This window comes from Watersipora subatra, chromosome 2 (genome assembly GCF_963576615.1).
Source record: "Watersipora subatra chromosome 2, tzWatSuba1.1, whole genome shotgun sequence".
NCBI classification, from domain to species: domain Eukaryota; kingdom Metazoa; phylum Bryozoa; class Gymnolaemata; order Cheilostomatida; family Watersiporidae; genus Watersipora; species Watersipora subatra.
The window spans coordinates 16,488,886-16,513,464 of record NC_088709.1 but is presented as its reverse complement, the minus strand read 5'-3'; the positions used below and the strand labels follow the sequence as shown (position 1 = coordinate 16,513,464).

Genomic DNA, 24,579 nt, shown 5'->3' with positions numbered 1-24,579 from the left:
CACAGCTTTGTCATTGCACAATGCGGTCGCGAAAATGATGAAATGCTAGTTCCACAGCAACTATCACGGAGAGAAATATAGTTAGGCAATTCACGACAGCCAATTACCATCGCCGAAGTGATGCACATTGCACAGACTGTTGTGAATGCTTGGCGAAATGTCGGAAAAGTATGACAGCTGCAATGGTGTCCGACATATCCGCATTACCTCGGTGATGCCATCGGTCTACGGTGAACATAGTCGATGGATAATCACCGAGAGGATAACTCCGATGTATACCGATGCAGTGTGAGCCAACCCTTAGATGTAGCAGTGAGTTATGTTTGACAGTCACTGAAGTTCAACAGTAGGTGAAGTCTCAAGTTGGTTAGGTTTGTCTCTTTAGTCAGTTAGATGGACATGTAACTGTGAGTTATGTTTAATATTTATTTAGATAAGTTTTACTAAGTCAGCGATTTACTTATGCACTTTCTAGAATAACTTTCAAGTCTAAAACAAAGCTATATGTTTCAGACAACTAAGATACACAGGTAGGATGGCAGTCTGTACTAAAAACACTATGACCCAAGATAAGGCAACTCCCAATGTCTCAAATTTGCTACCAGCGTTACGATTGGTTGTAGTGAGATTCCAAGCGAGTGAGAAAACCAGAAAACCGTATTAGATAAAAAAGAGCTGATAAGCAGTCACCTCTTATATAAAAAAACACGAACATGAAAATGGCAACAATACAAATATCTAGAGCTGATGCAGCAGGTTTTGATGTCAACTTAGTGAAGTTATATGAAAAATCAATGCAGTGAGACTCAAATATTGTTGATAAAAATATAACTTCCTATATGAATCAGAAGTTTCAGATACAGTCTAACAGTAACAGAGTAGTAGAGTGATAGAGTAGTAGAATTTAAAGTGAGAAACTTGTGAAATTTTTGCGCAACAGACAAACAAAAGACTGAAGACATGAATTCATTAACTGCGAGCTTTTGATGACTGCGGATCCAGCAAGAATAATTTGGGATGGGATGGATAACAAACACTAGCAAATGAGTCCATCGATAAATTCAAAAATGTGTTGAAGCAAATCTCTATTCGTACAAAATGATAAACACAGAAAGAATGCAGCAGAAAACTTTGAACCATAAATCTAGTTGTTCGGAGTTTCCCAGGTCATAAGCCAGCGCGAGGCAAATACTTTGCATGAATCAAACAGAACGACTCCAATTTGAGGAAACTTAGCGAGCATTCTTGCGAGATTTTTTAGAAACACGTCAAGTGTCTCATTGTTAGCTGCAGGGTAATCATCTCTCCTTACATCAACAGGATAAAGGTGCCAGCATTATCGGTCGACTAAACAGATGATAATTGCACAAAATCTCTCATAAAAAACCGATCAATTAATGATATGTTCGCACACGTGAGTAGCGGTTCACGCAGAGTGCCAGTGCATGAGTCTATTTGGTTATATCCAGCAAGGAGTGCAAATTAAAAGAGATTGGAATAGGAGATCCTGCTAATCCAGTGTCAGAGGAGAATGATGATCATAACGCTGTGATTAGCAATTTCAAAATAATAGATGATTGAGCTATTTGCCAGAAGTTGACGTCAGATAGGGCTTAGCTTAGTCTAGAACTATAGGTATCGAATAAAGAATGCTCTAGAATGCTCTCAGCTTGCACAAAAAGTCAATAGATGTATTCATACCAATGGTAGATTGATTACAATATGAATGATCTGAAATTATGGATAAAGATGACTTCCGAGTGACCCTCACACAGTTGTGGGACTGCGGTTTGTTAGACGAGTTGGCATGGCAACCGATTGAGCTTCTGGCGAAAGATGAACTTTTAAACCCGGCTAAGATGACAGCAGATCAGAGCTAACATAGTCACACTCCAAGCAAAATTGTTATTAATACGTAAAACGCCCAAGTGTGATATTAAATAAATTCAATGAACCTGTGAGCCTGAATGATTGTGAAGTAATAGAAGTTGGAAATGCCAACCCTTCTCATGTTTTACTCAATAAATCCAACAAATCTTTTATGGAGTACAATGAACAAAAAACTGTATCAAAACTAACACTCTCCATCGACCATTCAAAGGTTTTCAGACACTAGTTACCTACAGGCAGCAACAGTGAGACTATAATGACAACAAACATCTAAACAACAGGCCCATAACCTGTCACTTGTTGCCATGTATTAATCACAGACACAAAGTACAAATGACAGGCTTCCAATTTGAAATGCTAATGTATTTAGTGAAGTCTACAAACAAGTCTTTGCTTGATACCATATCTTAACCTGCCAGGTGTTGCAGCGCGAGCAATGATTCTGGCAACCTATGCTCGACTGACTATTTGGGGTAAGCTTACCGTCGATTGTCGCCTCCTTTATCAGGCAGAAATTAAGTTTTCAATGAATATTTTTGCAATCTTCACTATATTAAGAGTTGTCTGTTAATCCGTCACCACGATTAGAGGCCAGGACAAAAGATCGATTTCAGCCAAATTCAAACTCACGACTCTTAGCTTGATCAACCAGCCATTTTAGAATAATTGTACACATAGTTATTACACCTGATGGTCTCTCATGGCGCCCTGAACCAGTTTCTATTGAATGAACAACTTCTTTGGATACAAAAAAGGTTTTTAACGAAACGCGAGTACATTGACATGGTAAAAAAATTTATCTTAAAACAAGGTAAGACAATTATGGGCGAGTAGTTAGCTGTTACATGCGGATAATGAACGTAGAACCAGCTAACATAGATGAACTGAAAAGTTAGGCAATCTATATTATTTGCAAGAGTTGTCTATCCATCTCGAATGTACTGACAACTCTCAAAATATGTTGAGCAAGCATAAAATGGCAAGGCAAATTCACTGGATATTAATAGAGCCCAGTAACAAGTAAAATACTCTTTTTATTTCAAGTTAATAAGATTAAGAGATGCTTGAGTGCATATTTTTTTATTTGTATGTCATTTGTTAAAACGAAACAAATGAATGGAGCGATTTCTATTTTGAACTAAACTTGACATTCCATCTCACTAAAATGGATGTTTGTGAAATCAATTGTCTTGCATAATATAAAATAGTTAGTATGGTCTGCCTGCTCACCTTTATTTTTCCTACCATAAAGCTAATATCGGAAAGTAGAATACTTAAATATTAAATGAAATAAGAAATAGGACATTGATAAGGAGTTGGAGCCAGTCAGGAATAATTTTATGTACTGAGTATGCTGCTGTTTCTGACAGTACCACATAATGACAGACCGAGCCCTCATGTCTAAGCTACCACCGTTCCCAACTAGTTTTCATAAATTAAATTATACAAATACCCTGACAGTCGAAGGCGTAGTGAGAGATCATCAGGTGTAATAACTAACTGCACAATTATTCCAAAATGTGGCATGGCTGTCGATTGGCGCAAGTAGTAGAGTGTCGGTCCACTAAGCCAAAGGTTGTGAGTTTGAATGGCATTGAGAGCAATCTTTTATCCTAACTTCTAACTAAGCATGGCTTTAGACAGACGGGGGACAGACAGACGGGCGGTCAGACAAATGGACGGACAGACAGACGAACAGACATGACTCATTTTATAGTAATCAGTACACGAGCAGTCTGATGCACCTTGAGAGATCATCATGTATGATAACTATCTGCATAAGTGCTTTTATATGTGGGATGCTGGTCTAGTGGCTATGAAACTGAATGCCCGAGTTCAATCCCTGTCTAATGTAATATTTTTACCTAACTGCTAATGATGGCTTTGGACAGACGGACACGGCTCTTATTATAGCAATGATGATGGTGATTAAAACTCCACAAATGAACAGCTTCTACAGCTCTATAGGCATATAGCTAACAGCACAGCTATGCTCAACCATATTAGACTAAATTCCTTGCTATACAAGCTAATTTTATCACCATCTGGAACAAGTACACTATATTAAAACACATTGTTAAACACCAGTAAACAGAAATAAGATTTTTACTTTGGTCCGGCTAAATATATTTCTTTGTTTTATATTATTTGCTAATCACAATTGAATGAAGCCTTAGAGTGAATGTAATTTGTTCTGTGATCTGTTCATATGTTAAAACCATTACATACTGGAACTAAGATTTCTATTAGAATGCACTGCAACTAATTTAATTCGTTCCACAAACCAAAACCTATAATTCTTTAATATAATCCTCAGGTAGTTTACGTAGTATAAAAACAATTCCATTATATAAAATGGCATAAAAAGCTAAATCTAAATATAAAAAATAGCTATAAATAAAATAAATTAATTAATCGATCTTCATTATAATACAAACCACGTCCGTTTGTCTGAAACCATGGTTAGAGATTAGGATAAAAGATTGCTTTCTGCGAGACTTGAACTCCCAACTTTCAGCATCGTAGACCGATGGTCCAACAACTGCTCCAACAACTACCCAATATGACTTTCAGATATCAAGGAATAATTAGTGCAAATATTTATTCTCTGCTTTATTGGCACACCTGATTGATCACTCACAGGACACAAGACTACCGGGGTACTAGTAGTTATAATAACTAAAAAAGGTTTTTATTGTCGCACCACATTTGCGTCCAAGACATGCTACTTGATATGGAAAATATAAATCGATAATATAATAGTCAATAAAAAGAGGTTTTTATGCAGGTTCAGTAGTGAGCAGGATCAGGGGTAGAGGTAGTTAGAGACAAGCACAAGATAACTTACTCTAACTTAAACTACATGTAAATAGTCTAAACTAACCTAAGCTATATATTTCTTTTATTATTATATACTACTATTCTGGCAGTCCAGAGTGCCGTAAGAGATCATCAGATGCACCAATAAAGCACAAAGAATAATTGCATGCACAATAATTGCAAACTGCAGGAAGGCGAATGATTGGTGCTAGTGAAGCAGCATGTCGCGGGTTCGAATCCCCTGTGATGCAATCTTTTTCCCAAACTCCAACCAAGACTTCGGACTGAGAGACGGACAAACAGACAAATGGACACAGCTCTTTTTAAAGTAAAAATAATTTGTCTTATTGTTATATTTCATCAGCCGTTTCCCTTCCATTTATGAAACTGCGATGTTTCAACAAGATTAGAACTTTGGATGGTGGAAACTGCTTCGAGCGTAGAACCAATTATTAGCTCAAATTTGACATTGCATGTTAGAATTATTGTAATGTTTGCATGATCTGAACATGATTGCATGTTTACATGATTGTAAGTGGAAGTTTAAAAGTTTCTGGCTAAGTTTAAGTTCGACTACACAACACTATATATTAGCCTGTGTACCCACACAAACATTACATTTAATTCTTAGTAAGTTTGTTTGTCAAACGTGACCCACAAGCATGTTTATCAATCGTGTCATATACATTTCTGTAAAATGAACTGAATCATTTTGTTCTTCTTCCTATTAACTAAAATATAACAGAAAGTTCAACATTTTTAATTGGGTTAAATTTAAAGTAATTAAAAAAATTAATATGTACTTTATAGAAAATGAGAGCAGCTCATTTTTCCCTTTTTAATTTGCTGAACTTTTCTCAGGTACATAAGTTCTGTTTTAAAAGTTCACAATCCTTCCAATAAAGAGTGGAAAAAGGGTCGAGGAGTCAATCAGGTGGTCGTGGACACAAAATTTGGAAAGACGATGAAAGGAGCATGGCTGTATTTTGTTTGTTTGGTTCTACTGTTATCCAATAAGTACTTTGCTGTCGATATAAAAGATTTTAGTATTTTTGGCTCTACATGTGTTAGATGCACAACCGATGTTGCTAAGCTGTACACATACAAATTTGATCATAAGTATAGGACCATCTAGTTTTTTTCGTGCTTATTCCCATTTACGGCATAATCTCTCTTTATTATCTCAGACCATATCTTTATCTTTATTATCTTTATCATCTCAGACCACACATACTATACATACTTGAGAAACAAGTTTTCTAGACACTATCTGCCTCCAAAAGTATTTTTTTTAAATATAATTTATTGGTTGGGGCCTATTTTATTCTATCCTGTGAATAACAATAAAAACTGGCAAACTAAAAATCAAGACGCTACTAATAATCCCAAGGCCACCAGTTTACTTTCATAGAATAACACATATGTTAGAAAACCATGTTCAATTTAACAAATTTTGTCGATGAATATATACTTAGTCTATAGGATTTTTCCCATAATGTACTGATGTACCATGTTAAACCAAAAAACTGGTTAAAGGGCAAATATCAGTTGATATTTAATCATATTCAAGTGTAGAACATCCTAAGCTTTTCACTGATGTGCACATTGTTCATAAATCATAATAAGTTTGATAAATAAATGCTTATTAAACTATGAATTACATGTAATAACGAATAACACGTTTATTTTAAGCGGTCCCATAATCACGATCACCTCTGTAACTATGAAATGGCACAAATGGACACAAGAAATAGCTATTTCACTTCTTAAAATAAATAAACATTCAATAACATTACCGCCTACCAACTGCAGGATATGGTATCAACCGGCTCATGATCGACTTCACTTGAGGACTGAAGGCCATCTTGGAGAGTCCAACATTTAGTCCAACCTACAGAAGGTGTATTAAAAGCTCTGAATTCATTTATACTTACTAAAATAAGAAAAGTTGTAGCTACTTACCCAACTTATGATAAATATGCTAAAACCATAACATAACTGTTGAAACATTACAATGGATTATTAATATTAATTAATTATATAGATTATATATATATTAATTTTTAAGATAAATTATCTATAATATTACCTGTGAAATGGACACATGCGCTTTCATGGTAATCTTATGTTTCAGTTAAATCTAAAGCTTTTAGTATGCTATTGGTACATATTTTACTCCACATTTTCTATATATATATTTCTCAAAGTATGTCCGTATGTGTATTCTAGGTTTGATTGTCCGGCTATAGCAATTATTAGAATAGTTGTAGCTGGACAACAATGCAGACCAGATGCAAATTCATGGCTTACAAGTCATGGTTTACGCCATTAGAAGCCTATCTTATTAAGCAGCTTACTAGAATTTTCTATTGGCAATGTGCCAGGCTACTAGCTTGAACGTTACAGTTGTTTGACAAGGTTTTAAAACCTTTACAGTTGTTTTTATTTTTCTCTTAATTTATTTCAACTACACAAAACACTTATCTCATGATATGTAGTTTGAAAGTTAGAATGGTAAATGTTGTTATATGTTAAATACAAATCAATTTTCTCTTCAAAGACTTTTTTATTACCCAGGCAACGCCGGGTAGCACAGCTAGTATATATATAAAAAACTTGTTAAACGGTTGTTTATTGTACACTCAGTTTAGATGGGATAAAGGTTCATCTATGACAATACAACAATATCGAATGACCTTGGACAATTTTGCTCATGTATGTTTTGCTTATATTTTTTTTATATTTTGCTCAGAATGTTGCTAATGTGTAATCATAGATTTAACAAGATGGTAGATGAACACATGAACTTTCTTAGCAATGTTTTATAAGCTAGCTATTTCTGAATGTCCTTACTAAGATATTTAGTAAGTAGTATCTAGAGAGTTGTCTCCACTACCAAGACTTTTATTTGCCTCAGTTACAAGTGACCATTTCATCACCACTTTACTAAACAATAGGCTGGATGCCAACGCATGATTTATCAACATAATATTTGGATAAATCAGATATTTTGAATAACAATGCTGATATTTAAAATTCAAAGGCTTTGTTACAGTAAAAGTTTGAATATTCAGAACTGGAATATATCAGATAGTCAAACCTCGACGTACACAGTTAATCCACTCTCGTGTTTGTTTCGTATGTCAAAACACTGAAATGTTGGACCAAATATTCAACACTTATGCTTGTATGTATGCAGAAGAACTGTGTATAACTGCTAAAATATGTACTAGCTATAATTAGTTAATGTAACATGACCTTGCCAATAACTGCCCTACATATTGACACTTGGTTTAACCAAGTCCATGTCTTTTAGTTCTATCATTCCTTTCCGTTCTGACGTTAAGTCCTACTTGTTGTTTTATATATATATATATATATATATATATATATATATATATATATATATATATATATATATATATATTACTTTAATGGCAATAATTTTATTTTAAATAGAAATGTTTTTCAAATTAGGTCATATAACAATAGTAAAACAAAAAGAGAAAAAGGGGCAACGGTTAGAAAAGTTGTTCCCACACTAGGAATTGAATCCGGTGAATACTGCTTTGGAATGTTTGTTATTTTATAATCATATGTCAATTTATTGTTCAATCCAAAAAAATTATCTGGCAGCTGTTATCTAAGGATTTAGTAATTTGTGATAAATAAAAGGTAAATTTCCAAAAATAAAAACATATTGCGTTTTATGTAATTCGCTCCACAGCACAAAATCTTAAAGATAAATACTCCAGGTAATTACATATAGATCCAAAACAATGAATTGTATCAAACTTTGCAAAAAATAAATGTAGAAAAGAATTATAAAATTAATAAAGTTATAATCAATAACAAAAAATTTGAATTGTCACCTTTGCATCAAAGACAGGCAAATTGAGGTGGAAAAAATAAATTAGACTTGTTGATACAGAACATAGATGGTGTGCAGGCAGAGGTCATGACAGAGATATGAATTCAGTCTAAGTACATAAGCATTAAATTAACAAAACTTATATAACATTTTTTTTTATTTAACATTTTTAGTTATCCTGACCTTTTTTAGTTACTAAAACGACTTTTATATCGTTTTTAAATTTTTTTTACTATTATTGGCCTTATTTTTTGTTGCCTCTTGCTTTCCCTTGTTTCAGACTTTCACAAAATGCTAACTTTCTTCCTCATGATTACTACGGTAATAGATGACTTGAAACAAACATCAGATTTTTTGTACATCAAATATTCAGATGCCGAGGTGATTGTAAGCTGAGGTTTGACCATATTCTAGATGTTAGAAATTTCCATTTCACACTTTTAAACCAAACTTTTAAATTTTAAATACCACCAGTTCTATGCAAAATTGTCTTGGAATACCATAACCAATCGTGTAAGAAAACATCATAAAAAATACAAAAGGAAAAACATATCATAAAAAGTACCTAAGGATGACATATTGTCTGGAATATTTGAAATGAGAGATTGTAATTTTGTGGTTACATTTACAATGCTTAAATCACTGAGCAAACATGACAAGCCTTTTATAAAAGCACTTGAATTCTTATTTAATGTTTATTTTTAATTTATTATTAATTATTTATTATTAATTTAATTATTTTTAACTTATAATATTACGTTTTTTGCTTTTAACTTTTCCCACTCATTGTGGGGTCACTGCTGCCAGCCATATCTTGCACTAATACTGTCATAATAGCTGGAGTTCAGGAACAATTACTACTAGATGCTCTTGCTAACACCACAAATAGTCCTTGTCGGACCTGAATCACCCTCCTACTGATCACAAGTCAGTGTACTAACCCCTTAATACCAACTGCTCCCTAATCATAATATAATACAAAAGCATAATAACAAATTATTTACAATTTTGCTGTATGGTAAACTTTAGATAAAATTGTAAATGATTGTTTTTGTACACTCTAAAAATTAAATTAAAACACTTCCGATGATGGTGTATAATAAAGAATTACAGCACACTTGTTACTAGAGATTTCGAACAGTTTAAACTAATTTTGAGGTTTAAAAGACAATATATAACAATACAAATTGTACTATACATGGACAAAACACTCCTTGGTATTTTATTATTTATTCACAGATCCTTAGTATCTGAAGAGTGCCAACTCCCTGTAAGTCACTGAAATATAAAACAATTATATAGTATGTATACAAAATTCATAAGCAAATGTCGTCTTATATAAATGTTATCAGCAAGAACTTCTCTAGGAGCGAGCTTAATGGCTACTTGGCACGATGTTTCTTATTAAATTGGTTATTAGGCTTATAAATTTACAATGAAAGAAAAAAAAATACAATCAAGCACTGCGAGTCAGAGAATAAATTTTAACCTACGAAATAGTCTGTGAAAATACAAACCGCAATGGATACGGCGCTTCCAACAGCTCCGCAGTATCCCATCACAAATCTGCTTGTAGGTGTAGGCTACAAGCAAAATAAAATACCACATGAAATGTTTAAAATCACTCCACCAAAATTTTGTTAGCATGTTCATAGCTGCCCATCTGCACTGTCACAAGGGCTGAAGCAAATTCTTTAGAAATCAAAAGAGCTCAGTATCAAGTAAAATATTATTTTTATTTTATGTTATTAACATTAAAAGAAAAGCAACTAACTACTAATCTAGTAGTTAGTTATCTAATCTAATCGGGCACAAACTAATCTTTACATACAGCAGAATACATTTATGTATACTTTCAAGTGTTCTATCAACTTATGCAGAGCTGAATAATATGGAGGTTACATTTGATTAAAACATTTTACTTCTCTTTCTTTCTTTCTCAGTTTTGACCAAATGGTGTGACCACAACAGCTGACCATACAACCGATGTCCAGCTCTTATATAGTACGAGGTGGAAAAGATGCTGTCTAATCCAGAATTTTCTATTTGTATCAGTAGCATATGTGGCGGGGGACCCTTCCTACCGCCCCGACTGAGGATGGCGCTCAGGACTCTCTCAGTTACCAAATGTCAGAAACAATTTATTATTCTACTAAATAGCGTCACAAAAGTTTAAAACATGCAACAAGCATTAGCCAAAAAAGATTTAGCATTTGCAATATTTTTATATATTCCATATACAGATGTATGTATAGAAACTTTACCTGCAACCCTGAACTTTTAAAGTATGAGACCCGCTCCCATAGAACTACCATAGAACTACCATAGAACTAGAAATACTGGATAAATTCATTATTTGTGCGTTTTGGCATTTCCTGAAATGCTATTCTTTTGTGATCACTGTGCTTAGTATTTGACCACTCTAGCTCAAGAGAGGTCACCAGAGGTCTTTAAAGGGCACTGGTGTCACAAGGTATGTTTTAAAGATTGACAATGCTGTGTCTGAGGTATTCATAATGTCAATTTGAGGAGAGTGCAGCTAAAATTAGTTTTTAAAAACTTTGTAACTATTCATTATTGTTTATATTTTTCATAATTATGCCTATTGCTGTTTTACCAGCAGCAATTGACCCTTGAAGTCCACTATGAGTTTATCATGTTGTAGCATAATTTGTTTAAATATGGCAGCCCTTCCATTCAAACATGGAATGTATTATTAAGATCTTTATTTGTTCAATTTAAACGGAAACTGTGAATCATAAGATTTCATTACACTGTCCTATTAGTGTAACCAGGTGTCTCCTGAGCCCATCAACTATGGAGTCTTAACACCAAGTAACCAGCACACTTTTAGGTATTAGAGAAGCTCCTTTTTTGGATAGGGTTACCCTGTGAGTAATTTAGAATATAATGAGAATTTGATGAGAATATAATTCTACAACCAAACACTCGCTTCACTCGTGTTTGGGAGCTTTACAATAAATGCATATGCGCACACAACTCCCGAAAGATTATCCGTCAACGGTCGTTACCAAACCCTTGTACCGAAATCCCATCAAAAAATTTAACCATTTTTGTGTAGAGTCGTTCAAGTATAATAATGATACAAAACACATAAACCTATTTAAATATGTCACCAAGCTTTTGAAAAGTTGAGACAATATCCTAAAACTTACCCATCTGATCGGATTACACATAAACAGACAGATTAATTTGGCCTAAAATCGCCATTAAAACCTGACAAGCCTGTTTTAATAAAAATTAACACAGGCAAACAAAACGCCAATCAAGCCGTGCGACAGATAGTAGAACTATTAAGCCGTGCGCATTTCACAAGAAGAACGTGCACATTTCACCAGTCTATGGCATTGTCCAATTGCCGAAGGTTTCTGTAATTAATGTAGAAGTACTGAAAGGTAATCGTTTCTTTTTTGCCGATTTTATTATTCGATTTAATTATTCGATTTTATGAGATTATTATAAGATTTAATTATAAGAATAATCATTCGAATTTACAAGATCGAAGAATATAGTGACCGATGGTGTGCAATATGTTACTGTTATTAATTTTTAAAGATTTTGTTGATGATATTACGGCTGTGCCCAATATCGCGGTACTGCCAAGCAGTTTTTAATATCTGCAAAATTGAGTAATAGACCTACATTTTCTTATAGATATACAGCTATTTCTATGACAACCATCTAAAACCTGTTTAGATTTTTAAATTCAGCATCAACTTTTTGAATATAAATTCAGAAATCTAAATAAATATCACAGCTTCTTGATATTGGTTGCTATGACGTTTTGAAATGTAAACAAAATTGTTTACATTTCATTGGTTTTCGTTTCTTAAACTTTAACACCAGTTTTCTCAGAACTATGTTTTTGCACTAATGGTAAACATGCATTCAGTTTATTGACCATAAAATCTGCTGTAATTAAGCTGAAATCAAATTTTTTTCGCAAAATAATTGAGAATTTTCTCCTTCTGCTAGTGTAGATAACTCTAAATCTCACACCCGACTTAACCATGGTTTCTGTGATCATGACCCATTTCTCCATTTTGCTCCAGTTTGCAAAAAACTTCCAGACACACGTGAATGCTAATGTTTGCTTTCTGTCACAGATCGCTGTCAAAACCATTCTACATTCAACACAACCAACTTTCAAACTGTGTATATTACACAGCAGCTTGCCATTTTACTTCTAATACTGCACTTCTCCTATTGCAGGGGAGAGACATAAACATATAATCTTTTCCTTTCATTATTGCTGTTTGTTGTACATAATAACACCCAGTACATTACAGCTACCGTTGCAGCTACCATTGCAGTTCTCCTATTGCACTGCAGTGCCATTTGACTGCTAATATTGCATTTCTCAACCAGCAGTACCCTTTCTTTTTCCCAATATCACTTTGGTCATGGGCTGTATAACAGGGGAATTTCTAGTGTAACATGTAGCATGGCAGAATAGTTTAGGCCAATCCTGGCCTGTGTGAAAGACAGTAAATTATTACTAAAGGATATTATATATTTTTATCTATGGGGAGTCTCATCCATGATGCTTTGACTTGTTAGGTGTTGTCTTCCCTTGCTTATCAAAAGACCAACCTGCGCATGATGGAATCTCCTTGCACAGTGGTGTGCAAAACAGACTGAACCCCCTTTGTTTATTAAACTTATTAAATAATTTGTTGTTCCTGTCATTGTTACTAGTTAACAAAAAATTCATACACAACGACATGTAGATTAAAAACATTGTCAAGATTCAAAATATCCCATCAAATAATCTGTAGAATTCACCCCAATTGGATTAGATGCAGTTTCTTGAACTACTGTAACAAAAATGATTGGATTACATATCACCAGGTTTTATGAGATGATTTTTAAAATTTATATATATATAAATTCTTTTTTGCTAAAACCTAGTTTTGTAGGCATAGTTATGATTTGAAATAAGCAAATAAAAATGTATGATACTAGTACAGACTGTTATCCTCAACCATTAAAAATGAAATGTTGAGAATTCAGTCTAGCTAATCATTCAAAAACATAATTTTACAGCTGGTTGGTTTACATATTTGAAACCAGGACAAAATGGGGATTAATATAATATATAATTTATGGCTGTTGACTTAATTCACAATAAGTAACAATATTGTAAATGAGAAGGCTAGACTTCCAACAAAGGGGTTCAGATTATTTGGCCCACCATTCTACATTGGAGTTCTATGAACCTAGTCAGATGTACCTGATGAGCTTGATAGCAAGGGAGCCTTGACGATCGAAAAGACACGCAGCCAGCTTTATATAAATACACATAGCTAAACTACTCATCTCTGTTGAGCAATAATAATAATAAAAGCTATATTATATCTTTATATAAAGATATTTATCTACATATAACCAACTTGCTGGTTGTGGTCCCCAAGTGCATTATCTCACAAAGATTTCTGAGAAACAGCACAAATCTGTTATAAAGAGAGAGCGTAATGAAAATGTCCATAAAAATAAAATATCGACAAACAGACTGGCGTGTGATACACCTAGCGATCTAAAATGCCGGACCTGCAAACAACAGACTGAGATTCAATCCCAGAAAAGGCCACTGGTGGTGACAGGACTGGCATCCAACCTTAATTGCTCTCTGCAACTGGGTATGCCTCTAATCTTTGAGGTTCCCTTGCCCCTCGACTTGAACACGTACAACCTCTGCTTGCAGTAAGCTAAGCAGAGACCATACTTGATGTTTGAGGGATTGTTCACACACGCACTCACGCATGCACACACACACGCATGCACACACACACGCATGCACACACACACGCATGCACACACATGCATGCACACACATGCATGCATGCACACACACGCATGCACAAACACCAAAACTACCACCCACACTCACCCACCTACACCCACACCCATTCACACCCACAAGAGAATTCAAAGGAAATATAACAGGGAAAAGCACAATCAAAAGTTAGCACCCTGCAGGAATGTCATTTTGTGTGACTTATTAAGTTCAAATACAGACCGTTGGAATAAATACTCTATTATAAATTATGTTAAAGGTTGACTTGCAACAAAATTCACATTACAGTTATTTGGTATCAAAAGATTCACTATGTCTTACTCTGTTGTGTTGTAGGTGCAAAATATGTGGAAATGTGATTACAAGCTCTTAAAAGCTCAAAAACGAAAAGCCGCCGTAGAATGGAATCTCTTTATTTCTCTGACGTAGTCATTACAGTTTGGTTATCGTCTTGTCACGTGATGTTCTCATGTGAATTGAAAGGCCAATACAAAGCTCAATATAAAACTTATCGTAGCACTAGTTTATGACAAACACTTCGGGCTTTATCGAAGACCCCGTATCAAATATAGATGCTCGCTACTTTACAGTTTTGTTTCGGCTTGATCTAATCGTCGAGTCGTAATCTGATCATGTGACCCAATACTTCGCAAATACTTTTTGCAGCACTTTTCAATTATCACAGGTGACCAACAAGCTCGTCTTGATTATCAGACAATGATATGTACTCCTTTGAGGTGAGGTTAAAAAATTAAATGAATTTTTACGGTAAGTTATAAGATATCACTGCTAAAAGTGACAGCATTACAATGACGATAAAACAGACGAGTAAGAACAATAGACATGGTTTTATTGAATGCGTGAAGTATGTTTGTGAAAATATTTCGACGAATGAGGTTGCATGAAAGTGTAAATAGAAACCATCTCCCACAACTACGTCACATTTGAGCCGTTTTGGAAAGCAAATCCAAACTACGGCGGTCTCGTGTGGCTGCGATTAACTGTTCGTTTTTTAGCTTTTAAGAGCTTGTAATCACATTCCCACATATTTTGCACCTACAACACAACAGAGTAAGACATGGTGAATCTCTTGATATCAAATAACTGTAATGTGAATTTTGTTGCATGTCAACCTTTATGATAGTAAGGCTTGAACAAATGAATTTTACATAACTAAATTTACTTATTTTTCTGCCATAGCCAGAAGATTCGGCAAATAAAAATAAAGCTCAGCATCATAAACAAATGTAGATTAATATTATACATTTACAAAACATTGAGTTGTAAATTTCTACAAGTTTAGGTGGAACAAAGCAAGAAGCACTTCCTAACGCAAAGCGACGATTTCCTTTAAACTGTGGTTGAACTTATTGTTTAAAAGCTGTTGCCACAAAAATATTTTGAGAAATAAAACTGGGTAGACAGTGACCAACTTTCATATGAAAAATTGTGCATAAAAACAAGAAAGCACTTTGCATGTGAATGATTGTTTGGTTACTCAATACTTGAGTAATTCTCAACGAAATTCAAACTTCAGTAACAATCTTTGAACAAAAACTTGCTAAAGGTAGTCGTTTTTATTACGTATTCACTCCGCCTCCTATCGAGTCTACTTTATTACATCTCAAGCCTACCTTGTCATATCTTAGACCTAGTGTCTTACATATTGTATCTAGTTCATGCAGAACAAGTCCATCCTATTCAGTCACAAGTCTAACCTATTAAGTCACAAGTCCAGCCCACTTATCAAACGTCCAGCCCACTCAGTCACAAGTCCAGCCCATTCAGTCACAAGTCCAGCCCATTAAGTCACAAATTCAGCCCACTCAGTCACAAGTTCAGCCCACTTAGCCACATGTCCAGCCCGAGTAGTCATATGTCATGCCAACATTTTCATATATCAAGTGTATCCCCAAACAAAGGAAACAACAAAGCAAGGGCAAAAACAAAAGAACACAACTTCTACACATAAGGACAGATTCAAGCAGCTAGATGGGAGCAATAATATCCACTTCTAACCGCTGCCTGAACATATAAATGCTTGCTTGTCAACGATAAAGAACTGCAAATTGATTTGACTTGAACAGGATACAGTAAAAGCAGAACTTTAAATGCCAAATAAGAGTGTTACTAGGGATGGATCCAGGAGATGTTAGGGCTCACAGTACCATCGCTGAGTAGGTTCTCTCGCAGCCATATGAGGTATCACTCTCATCTTTAAAGGTTGACTTGCAACAAAAGCTCAAAAACGAACAGTTAATCGCCGCCATCACTAAAAAGCTGTAGGTTGGAATCAGTTTATTTCTCTGACGTACTCAAGCAATTTGGTAATTGTTTTGACACGTGATGTTCTCACGTGAATTGAAAGAGCTTGTAATCACATTTCCACATATTTTGCACCTACAACACAGCAGAGTAGGACATGGTGAATCTTTTGATACCAAATAACTGTAATGTGAAATTCGTTGCAAGTCAACCTTTAAGGGATCTCTTTGAGAGGTGAGTTTTGAAACTACTACGATAGGACCAGCCAAGGCAAGTTCTGGTAGTCAGAGACTTGTTGAAATTCACCGCAAAACCAAACACACAAAAAGCCTGGTCTCTAGACAAAACCATTTTTATAAACAACCCTGATGCTCTGGAAACATACAACACAAACTCTACTATAATAATGGTACTTCCAGAATACTAGCATGCATGAAAATCCTCACACTTACCAGCTGGCATTCTAAAAACAATGTCACATACGTAGAGTGAGCCGTAAATTTAAAACGACTGACTGAAAAGGCACACCTAGCCACCAACCTGCAGGTCTACTACGAAAACTCCAGCCTAATATAAGGAATAATGCTAGACAGTGCAGCCGGTGTATCCCGTGTATATCTTAGCCTGAATTCCTTATAGCAGTATTTAGCCTGAATTCCTTATAGCATTATTTAGCCTGTATACAATACAGCATTATTTAGCCTGTATACACTACAGCATTATTTAGCCTGTATACAATACAGCATTATTTAGCCTGTATACCTTACAGCATTATTTAGCCTGTATACCTTATAGCATTATTAAGCCTGTATATCTTTCAGCATTATTTAGCCTGTGTACCTTACAGCATTATTAAGCCAGTACACCTTACAGCATTATTTAGCCTGTATACAATACAGCATTATTTAGCCTGTGTACCTTACAGCATTATTCAGCCTGAACACCCAACAGCATTATTTAGCCTGCATACGATACAGCATTATTTAGCCTGTGTACCTTACAGCATTATTTAACCTTTTCACCTTACAGCATTATTCAGCCTGTATACAATACATCATTATTTAGCCTGTGTACCTTACAGCATTATTCAGCCTGAACACCTCACAGCATTATTTAGCCTGTGTACCTTACAGCATTATTTAACCTTTTCACCTTCCAGCATTATTCAGCCTGTATACAATACAACATTATTTAGCCAGTGTACATTACAGCATTTTACAGCCTGTATACAATAAAGCACTATTCACCTGCATACCTTACTATGTACCTTACATCTCCTGGCCTGTGTTCTTCACAGCGTACCCTGGCCTGTGTACCTTACTACATATATCGGCTTGTGTATTCTACAACATATCTTAGCCTGTGACCCTACGACTGATAAATCATAGATAACTAAAACTAGGTTAAAATTTAAATTAGATAAACCAGTCAGCATATACTATGACATACCTTGGTTGCATTGCGGTTGGAATAGTTAAAGAAGGCATTATGACTCTGGTTGAGCCACTGCCAAAATATGGTAGCCTTCAGTGTGGGGTCTGGCAGCAGCAGACCTACTACCTGAAATGTAAGAAAGCTGAATTACCTGAACATCTTTGATCTGTTTAATAGTGCTGATAACTATTATGTTATAGAGAGTTGTCTCCCCCGGAGTTGTCTCATCCACACATCTTTTTTATATGTAATATTGAGATTGTAATGTGTGAGTTGCAGGTGCTATTATAGCTGCGTGTAACAAAATGGACCAGACTACATATATCTAGCACAAGTTTATAATTAAATTATTAAATTTTACTTTAAAAATGTTTCTCTTGTAGTAATGGTTTAGTATTTCAGTGCAGCGCAAGGCCTTCTATCTGTAGCAGTCTAGCTGCATACATGCATATTGACGTGTCTCAATAAAACCAAAATGAGAAAAATGTACGCAATAGTTATGTCTATAAAATGTGACTTGTTTGTATGAAAGCAAAAAAATAATTTTTTCTTGGCACAAGAATCGATATCGGTAAAAAATGGAATGAGAATGGTATGCCTCACGCATAACTATGAACAAGCTGATATTTTTCATGCATACAAAAGATGGGGTATGCAATGAAAATATGAAAGTAAGCTTAAACTTCTTTAAACGATGTGTATTTGTTGTACGTATTTGTTGGTCATAATAATTCCTATACGCTTCTAATCTATACACATGTATATAAATCTTAGTGTTTGTCTGTTTGTTAAACCCTGTGTCCAGTTATAGCGATTAAAATCTAGCAATGAAAAATCCACTCAGCACTGAATTTGATATCGGAACCTCCCTATCTCGAGGCGGCGAACTTAACTGTTAGATTACTGTACCAAGCGATCATTGATTGTTATGACTTTCATTACATCGGTTCAAATTCTAACACTTAAAGCGCTTGGGGTCATTAATTAGTACAGTTAAAAGTTACGTGTAACGAAACGATTATTAAACCGTCTGCAAAAAATGGCAATTGTTTTAGTAAAAGTACGCTTACCTTTACTGGAAGACCCAGTAAGTTACCCAAATTCATTGGGTAATTATTTTATACTTACTTTTCATTTGAGGTGAAAAATGCATACAAAAAACTTCATAATCTAGTGACGTCACAATTCAGCTAAATGTTGACATCTTGACCAGATTTAAACCTCATGCACCTGCATGCAATACCAGCTGAATTTATAGCTAAAGACTACTCATTCTATATACTCCAACCTGAAGAAAAAAACTTGGACCAAAAAACCTTTTCTTTATAATTATTACAGAGAGCTTTAGTGAAAATGGATTTCATTGAACTAAGTAATGGCAACCTTTTCAACCATTGACAGACACTCATATATGTTGCAGAAAGAACGCCGAGTTGTAACAAATACTCGTGAAGTGGTCAGAGAAATATAAGATACAAAAGGACTCACAATTGGAGTGCCGAAAGGCACATAGCCTGACATACGAAAAGGCATAAATATTCTTTCTCCAGTGTCTGGGTGAATGATGGCCTGCTTGACCTTCTGCGCCTCCCAGAGGTCCCTATCAGAGATGCCGGAGCCAAGATTTCCATTTTGGTAGTCATCTAGCAAGCTGACAGCGTTTGACAGCTGCTTCTACAATTTTGCAAGCCGCTACGATGAATTTCCAGAGGAAAGACTACCTTTTAGATTCGATATAATTAATGATAGCTATTAATGGTATTTCTAAAGTTAGCAATGAGACAGTTGTCTGACTTATTCATGAGTAGCTTTAAGATATTAAAAGTTTTCTCCACATGACCAACAAAGGCAGTGTTGATAACAAAACTCCAACATTGTCATACTTACATTAAGAACATGTGCAAACGTTATGAATCAAGGTTAATAAGTTTTCTGAGTGAACTGTTATGATTGGTCAGATAGCTGTCATAAGAGTTGATGTTTATTTGATTATGAAGCAGAGTGAACTGATGAAAAATCGGTGGAAAGCTAATTACTTTATACAGACCTCTGTTTTCAAAGAAGATCATTACCTGTAAATGATTCTCAATTATATTATTTTACAACACAACTGTAAAAATATCTCAGAGCAGGATGTTTGCACCAAAATATTTATGATTTGAACTAAGACAAAGATAACATAAAATTAGCTGTTAACTTTTGCTGACTACGAATTTCGGTTTGACACTTGACAGCTTGTTGGAAACAATGTGTTAACCTTTGACACCTAAGTTGCCTATCCATCGGCCCCATTGTTTGATGTAAAAGCAATCGTTTATTGGAAAGCCACAAAAGTGTTGAACAATTCCATATACTTGCGTCTTGTAGATAACAAACATTGTTAAAAATTTAATGGTGACAATCTGTTTCAAAAACCTTGCTGCTACTAAAGCCATTACCTAAAACTTGTCATAGTTATACTAAGATACCATAAGAATGCTTTCAATTTCATTAGATCATGATTCGGTGTCGTTGCTTAGTAGCGACACACCTCATGATGTGCCATGGAAACGGGCTCAGTGACCTACAGCGTCTCCTTGTCCGTGCGCATAGATCTTGCTTGACTTTGACATACCTAAGTCGTTGTACAACCACCGCTCCACTATAGCGCCTTGTGTAAACAAGATCCACTTGTCAGCCCAGCGCCTCGGCCCTGGCACGACTGCCAGTAGGTATCGCTACACTAACACTGTATGGAAACTTAGTATTGTTGACATTGGCCCTTCACCAGTATATAGCCACCTCAGTAGCTATAGTTACATGTCCACAAGGGACAAAACTGATGACACCTACACGAAGTTTAGCTAATCCTTGTAGGTGATAGTAGCCTAACCCCGCTCTAAAACTTCATACAATGTGGTAAATGTATGCACATACCAACAATACTTGTACATGACCGTATAACATGCTATGACTTGTATATGACATGACATGCTTTTATAACATGCCATGACTTGTATATGACATGAAATGCTTGTATAACATGCTACAACTTGTATATGGCATGATATGTTTGTATAACATGCCATGACTTGTATATGACATGACATGCTTGTATAACATGTCATGATTTGCATATAACATGCCATGACTTGTATATAACATGACATGCTTGTATAACATGCCATGACTTGTACATATATGACATGGCATGCTTGTATAACATGCCATGACTAGTAAGAACTTACTGTATTATGACAAAACTAAGTGCTATGCAAATGACTAGATTCCATCAGGGTGAACTACATGTTATTTGATGAGACAGCAGAGAAAGCTCTCACCTCAGTAGTGAAAAGACTCCGGGGGTCAATTAGATCAAGGAAATGACAGAGTCTGCCAGTGAAAGTAGTCTACAAATAGCATCATGTTTTAATTAGCAAGCCTTCTAGACCTAAAACTTGAAATCATAAACTGCTGCTCCTGAACACGCAGAAGCTGCCAACCTATGTGACAGCTTCAACAAGTCAACCAGTGTACCGGCAGGTACCAGCTTGTATCTTTGCTACAGTAAAAGCTGTTGTGTCTATCTGGCTGTCCGAAGCGAAAAAGGTTGGAAGGTTGAAAAAAGGTTAGAAGAAGGTTAGAAAAAAGTTTGCTTGGTTCGGGATTTGAACCCATGACATTCGGCTTAGTCACCCTACACTCTAACACCTGCACCAATCAACCACCTTGTTGTATTCTCGAATAATTGTGCAGATAATTATTCCCCGTGTTTTATTGGCACAACTGACAATCTCTTACTGTGCACCAGACTGCCAGGCTACTAGTATATGTAAGAAATCTATATCTCCAGCAACATTCTTCAGCCAAGAAATAGGAGGCAAGCAACTAATACAAGTGAGATTTTACAAAATCCATTTAATGTCAAGTTTAATTTTCAAGTTAAGATATCTCACCATTGCACTTAGCTGAGTACATACAAGGCTTTTGATGCCCTAGTAATTGCAATGTAAGCATGACGAGTGAAATTGAGTGAAATCAGAAGAACCGCTGTATTAGACTCCCTAGAAAGTAGAACTATTGATTACTACTGCACTATATTTGAATTATCTAGTATGCATAAGAACTACTGGAATCCATTCAATTGCATTACCTACTGTGCAAAATGATGACTAGGATCTATTCAGTTGTATCACTTAGTGTGTAGAAGGATTACTGACATCTATTGAATTGTACATGTAAAGATGTAAATGATTGTAAGATTGTACACGTGAAAATAAATTAAACCTACGATATCTAGGGATATTAAACCACATACTAATTTTATTTGAATGAAAAAGCATACCATCTAACGATGAACTTCAGCAGAGCAAATCAACAAGTTGTTTTAGCACAACGCAGATTTAGACAATGAATAAAAACAAAATTAAGATCATGCCGGGGCAAATTAAGATCCTATCTAACATCCTATCTAACATGCGCCACAGATTAGTGCCACCATTTATGTATCTGTCCTCTTCCGTACTTGCGCAAATACTTTTGCTCTGTTTATAGTCATAAAACTGTTAAAACACTTTGTCTATGTTTCATATCAAATCATTTTGTTTTTACCTAGCACAGTTATCCGAAGAAACAACCACTTACTACCATCCTACTAAGTGTTCTTTGTTCCAGAAGCAATCGATAACCGAGGAAAGACAACTGTTCCATCCTACTGACACACTTAACCAGACCATTGCCAGTAAATTTTCCTCACTACAGAAACACATCATGAAAGTTGCTCAAAACGTGCCTTCCCCAAAGTCAAAATTGTTGTCTCATTTCTTTTTTTCAAAATTATGTTTTAAATAACTTATTATTATAAGCATTTATTTTTGGAGATGATATTGATACCAAATAAAGTTCTAAAAAAATCTGCACATTCATCTTGTAGTTGTAATCCAAACATATAAAGTTTAACCATTCTAACTGCTATCTATTGATGTCCTTTAGGCGTTCACATTGCACTTGCCTGATCATAAACTGAACCACCGAGCTTAAATGGAGGAACCCCGGTCTCATCGACTGAGCGTTTCGATTGAGCCATCTACAAAACATGTTGTAAACTATCAAAGCATATTTATACAACGTACTGTTTCATGATTTCAGCACTAAAGGTTTGGCAACAGCAGATTTTGGTGAATTTACTAAAACCTTCTAAAGCGTGCAACTATCACATAGAGAGCACAAATTTCACATTCCGAGCTATATAATTGTAGGAAATTGTTTAGATGTTGGTCACAAAATTGACGTAAGTTGCCTGTGTGCAGGCTATTACTATTGCCACATCAGTAAACACGGTGAGGTGATGAATCCTGCTTGGTAAACAAATAATAGTTCATGTTCATGTTAATGCAGATGTTTTGTCAAAACCCAGACTGGCATATGGATAATAATATAACGAAGTCCATTTTCTACTTAGCCAAGAACCAATATTTTCAAGATATCAACGATTATGGATAAATGGTATCTATTTTCATGTTGGTACAGCCAAACAAAGAGGATGGTGTAACAATTGCCATGCTGCTTCTTTTCAACAATCAGATAGTTAAATACCAATGATGCATTAACTTCTATATGAGTAACTACTTATTGATGACCTTCATAAAGGTCAGGGTCATAAATAAGCATCTGGCATGATGCCATGAAACCTTTTGACAAGCGTTTTAGCTAGCCAGCCATATACAGAGAATGTAAACAACTTGTGAAATTCTGTAACAAACTCATTCTACTCATACTTGTATATATGTAAATACATCTTCAGTTTCTGTTTACATAATAACCAAAAAATTTAATCAATTGATGTTGTAATGAATAACACTTTTATTCTTTACAAAATCCAACTTTCATGGTTCTAATTGCGTTTTGAAACTAAGACAAACTTACGACAAGATCTTTAACAGGTGATAAAGCAAATGTGAATGTATTGAAATTGACAAAAAACCTCCGAAAATTGCTTTACTTTATACATAGCATAAAAAGTGACAAATTTCCTTTTTCCGCAATATAATATGCAAACAATTTTATGACCATTAAAATACTTTCCATCTATATATATACATTGTCTAAATTTTTCAAAGTATGTCCGTATGTATGCATTCCGGCTATAGCTAATAAAATCTTGGAATAAAGAATCGGTACCATAAAACATTTGATCTCAGACCCTACCATTCACCACTCCGATGCCCTACCCACTAGGCCACAGAGAACGATTCAATAGCTTGCTGATATAAGTCGCTATATGAGAGCACATACCCAACGGCTTTGCATACCATGCAAGTTGCATAAGTGATTGTCATTAGTTAGTTTACTAAAATTGTCTATTGGCAATTTGCCAGGCTAATAGCAAGTGGCAGGCAACTCTTATTACTTCTCATTGTTTATAAGCTTATCTCTAATACTCGGGCAACGCCCGATAGCACAGGTAGCCCTTTTATACACTTGAAAACTTGTTCAGATTTAT

At 35.1% G+C, this 24,579-nt stretch overlaps 1 protein-coding gene across 1 annotated transcript in view; it reads right to left on the bottom strand.

Annotated features, from left to right (window-relative positions):
* LOC137388935 (sideroflexin-5-like) overlaps window positions 1-23,186 on the bottom strand; it is a 59,198-nt gene extending 36,012 nt beyond the window's left edge. Inside the window, exons 1-6 of the mRNA XM_068075438.1 lie at window positions 23,089-23,186; window positions 21,419-21,487; window positions 19,587-19,772; window positions 18,114-18,224; window positions 10,099-10,164; window positions 6,514-6,601 (exon numbers count right to left, since the gene is read on the bottom strand). Coding sequence (XP_067931539.1) covers window positions 6,514-6,601; window positions 10,099-10,164; window positions 18,114-18,224; window positions 19,587-19,772; window positions 21,419-21,487; window positions 23,089-23,163 — 595 coding nt within the window. The 5' untranslated portion in view covers window positions 23,164-23,186. The remainder of the gene's footprint in view (window positions 1-6,513; window positions 6,602-10,098; window positions 10,165-18,113; window positions 18,225-19,586; window positions 19,773-21,418; window positions 21,488-23,088) is intronic.
* Between the last annotated feature and the right edge of the window lie 1,393 nt (window positions 23,187-24,579).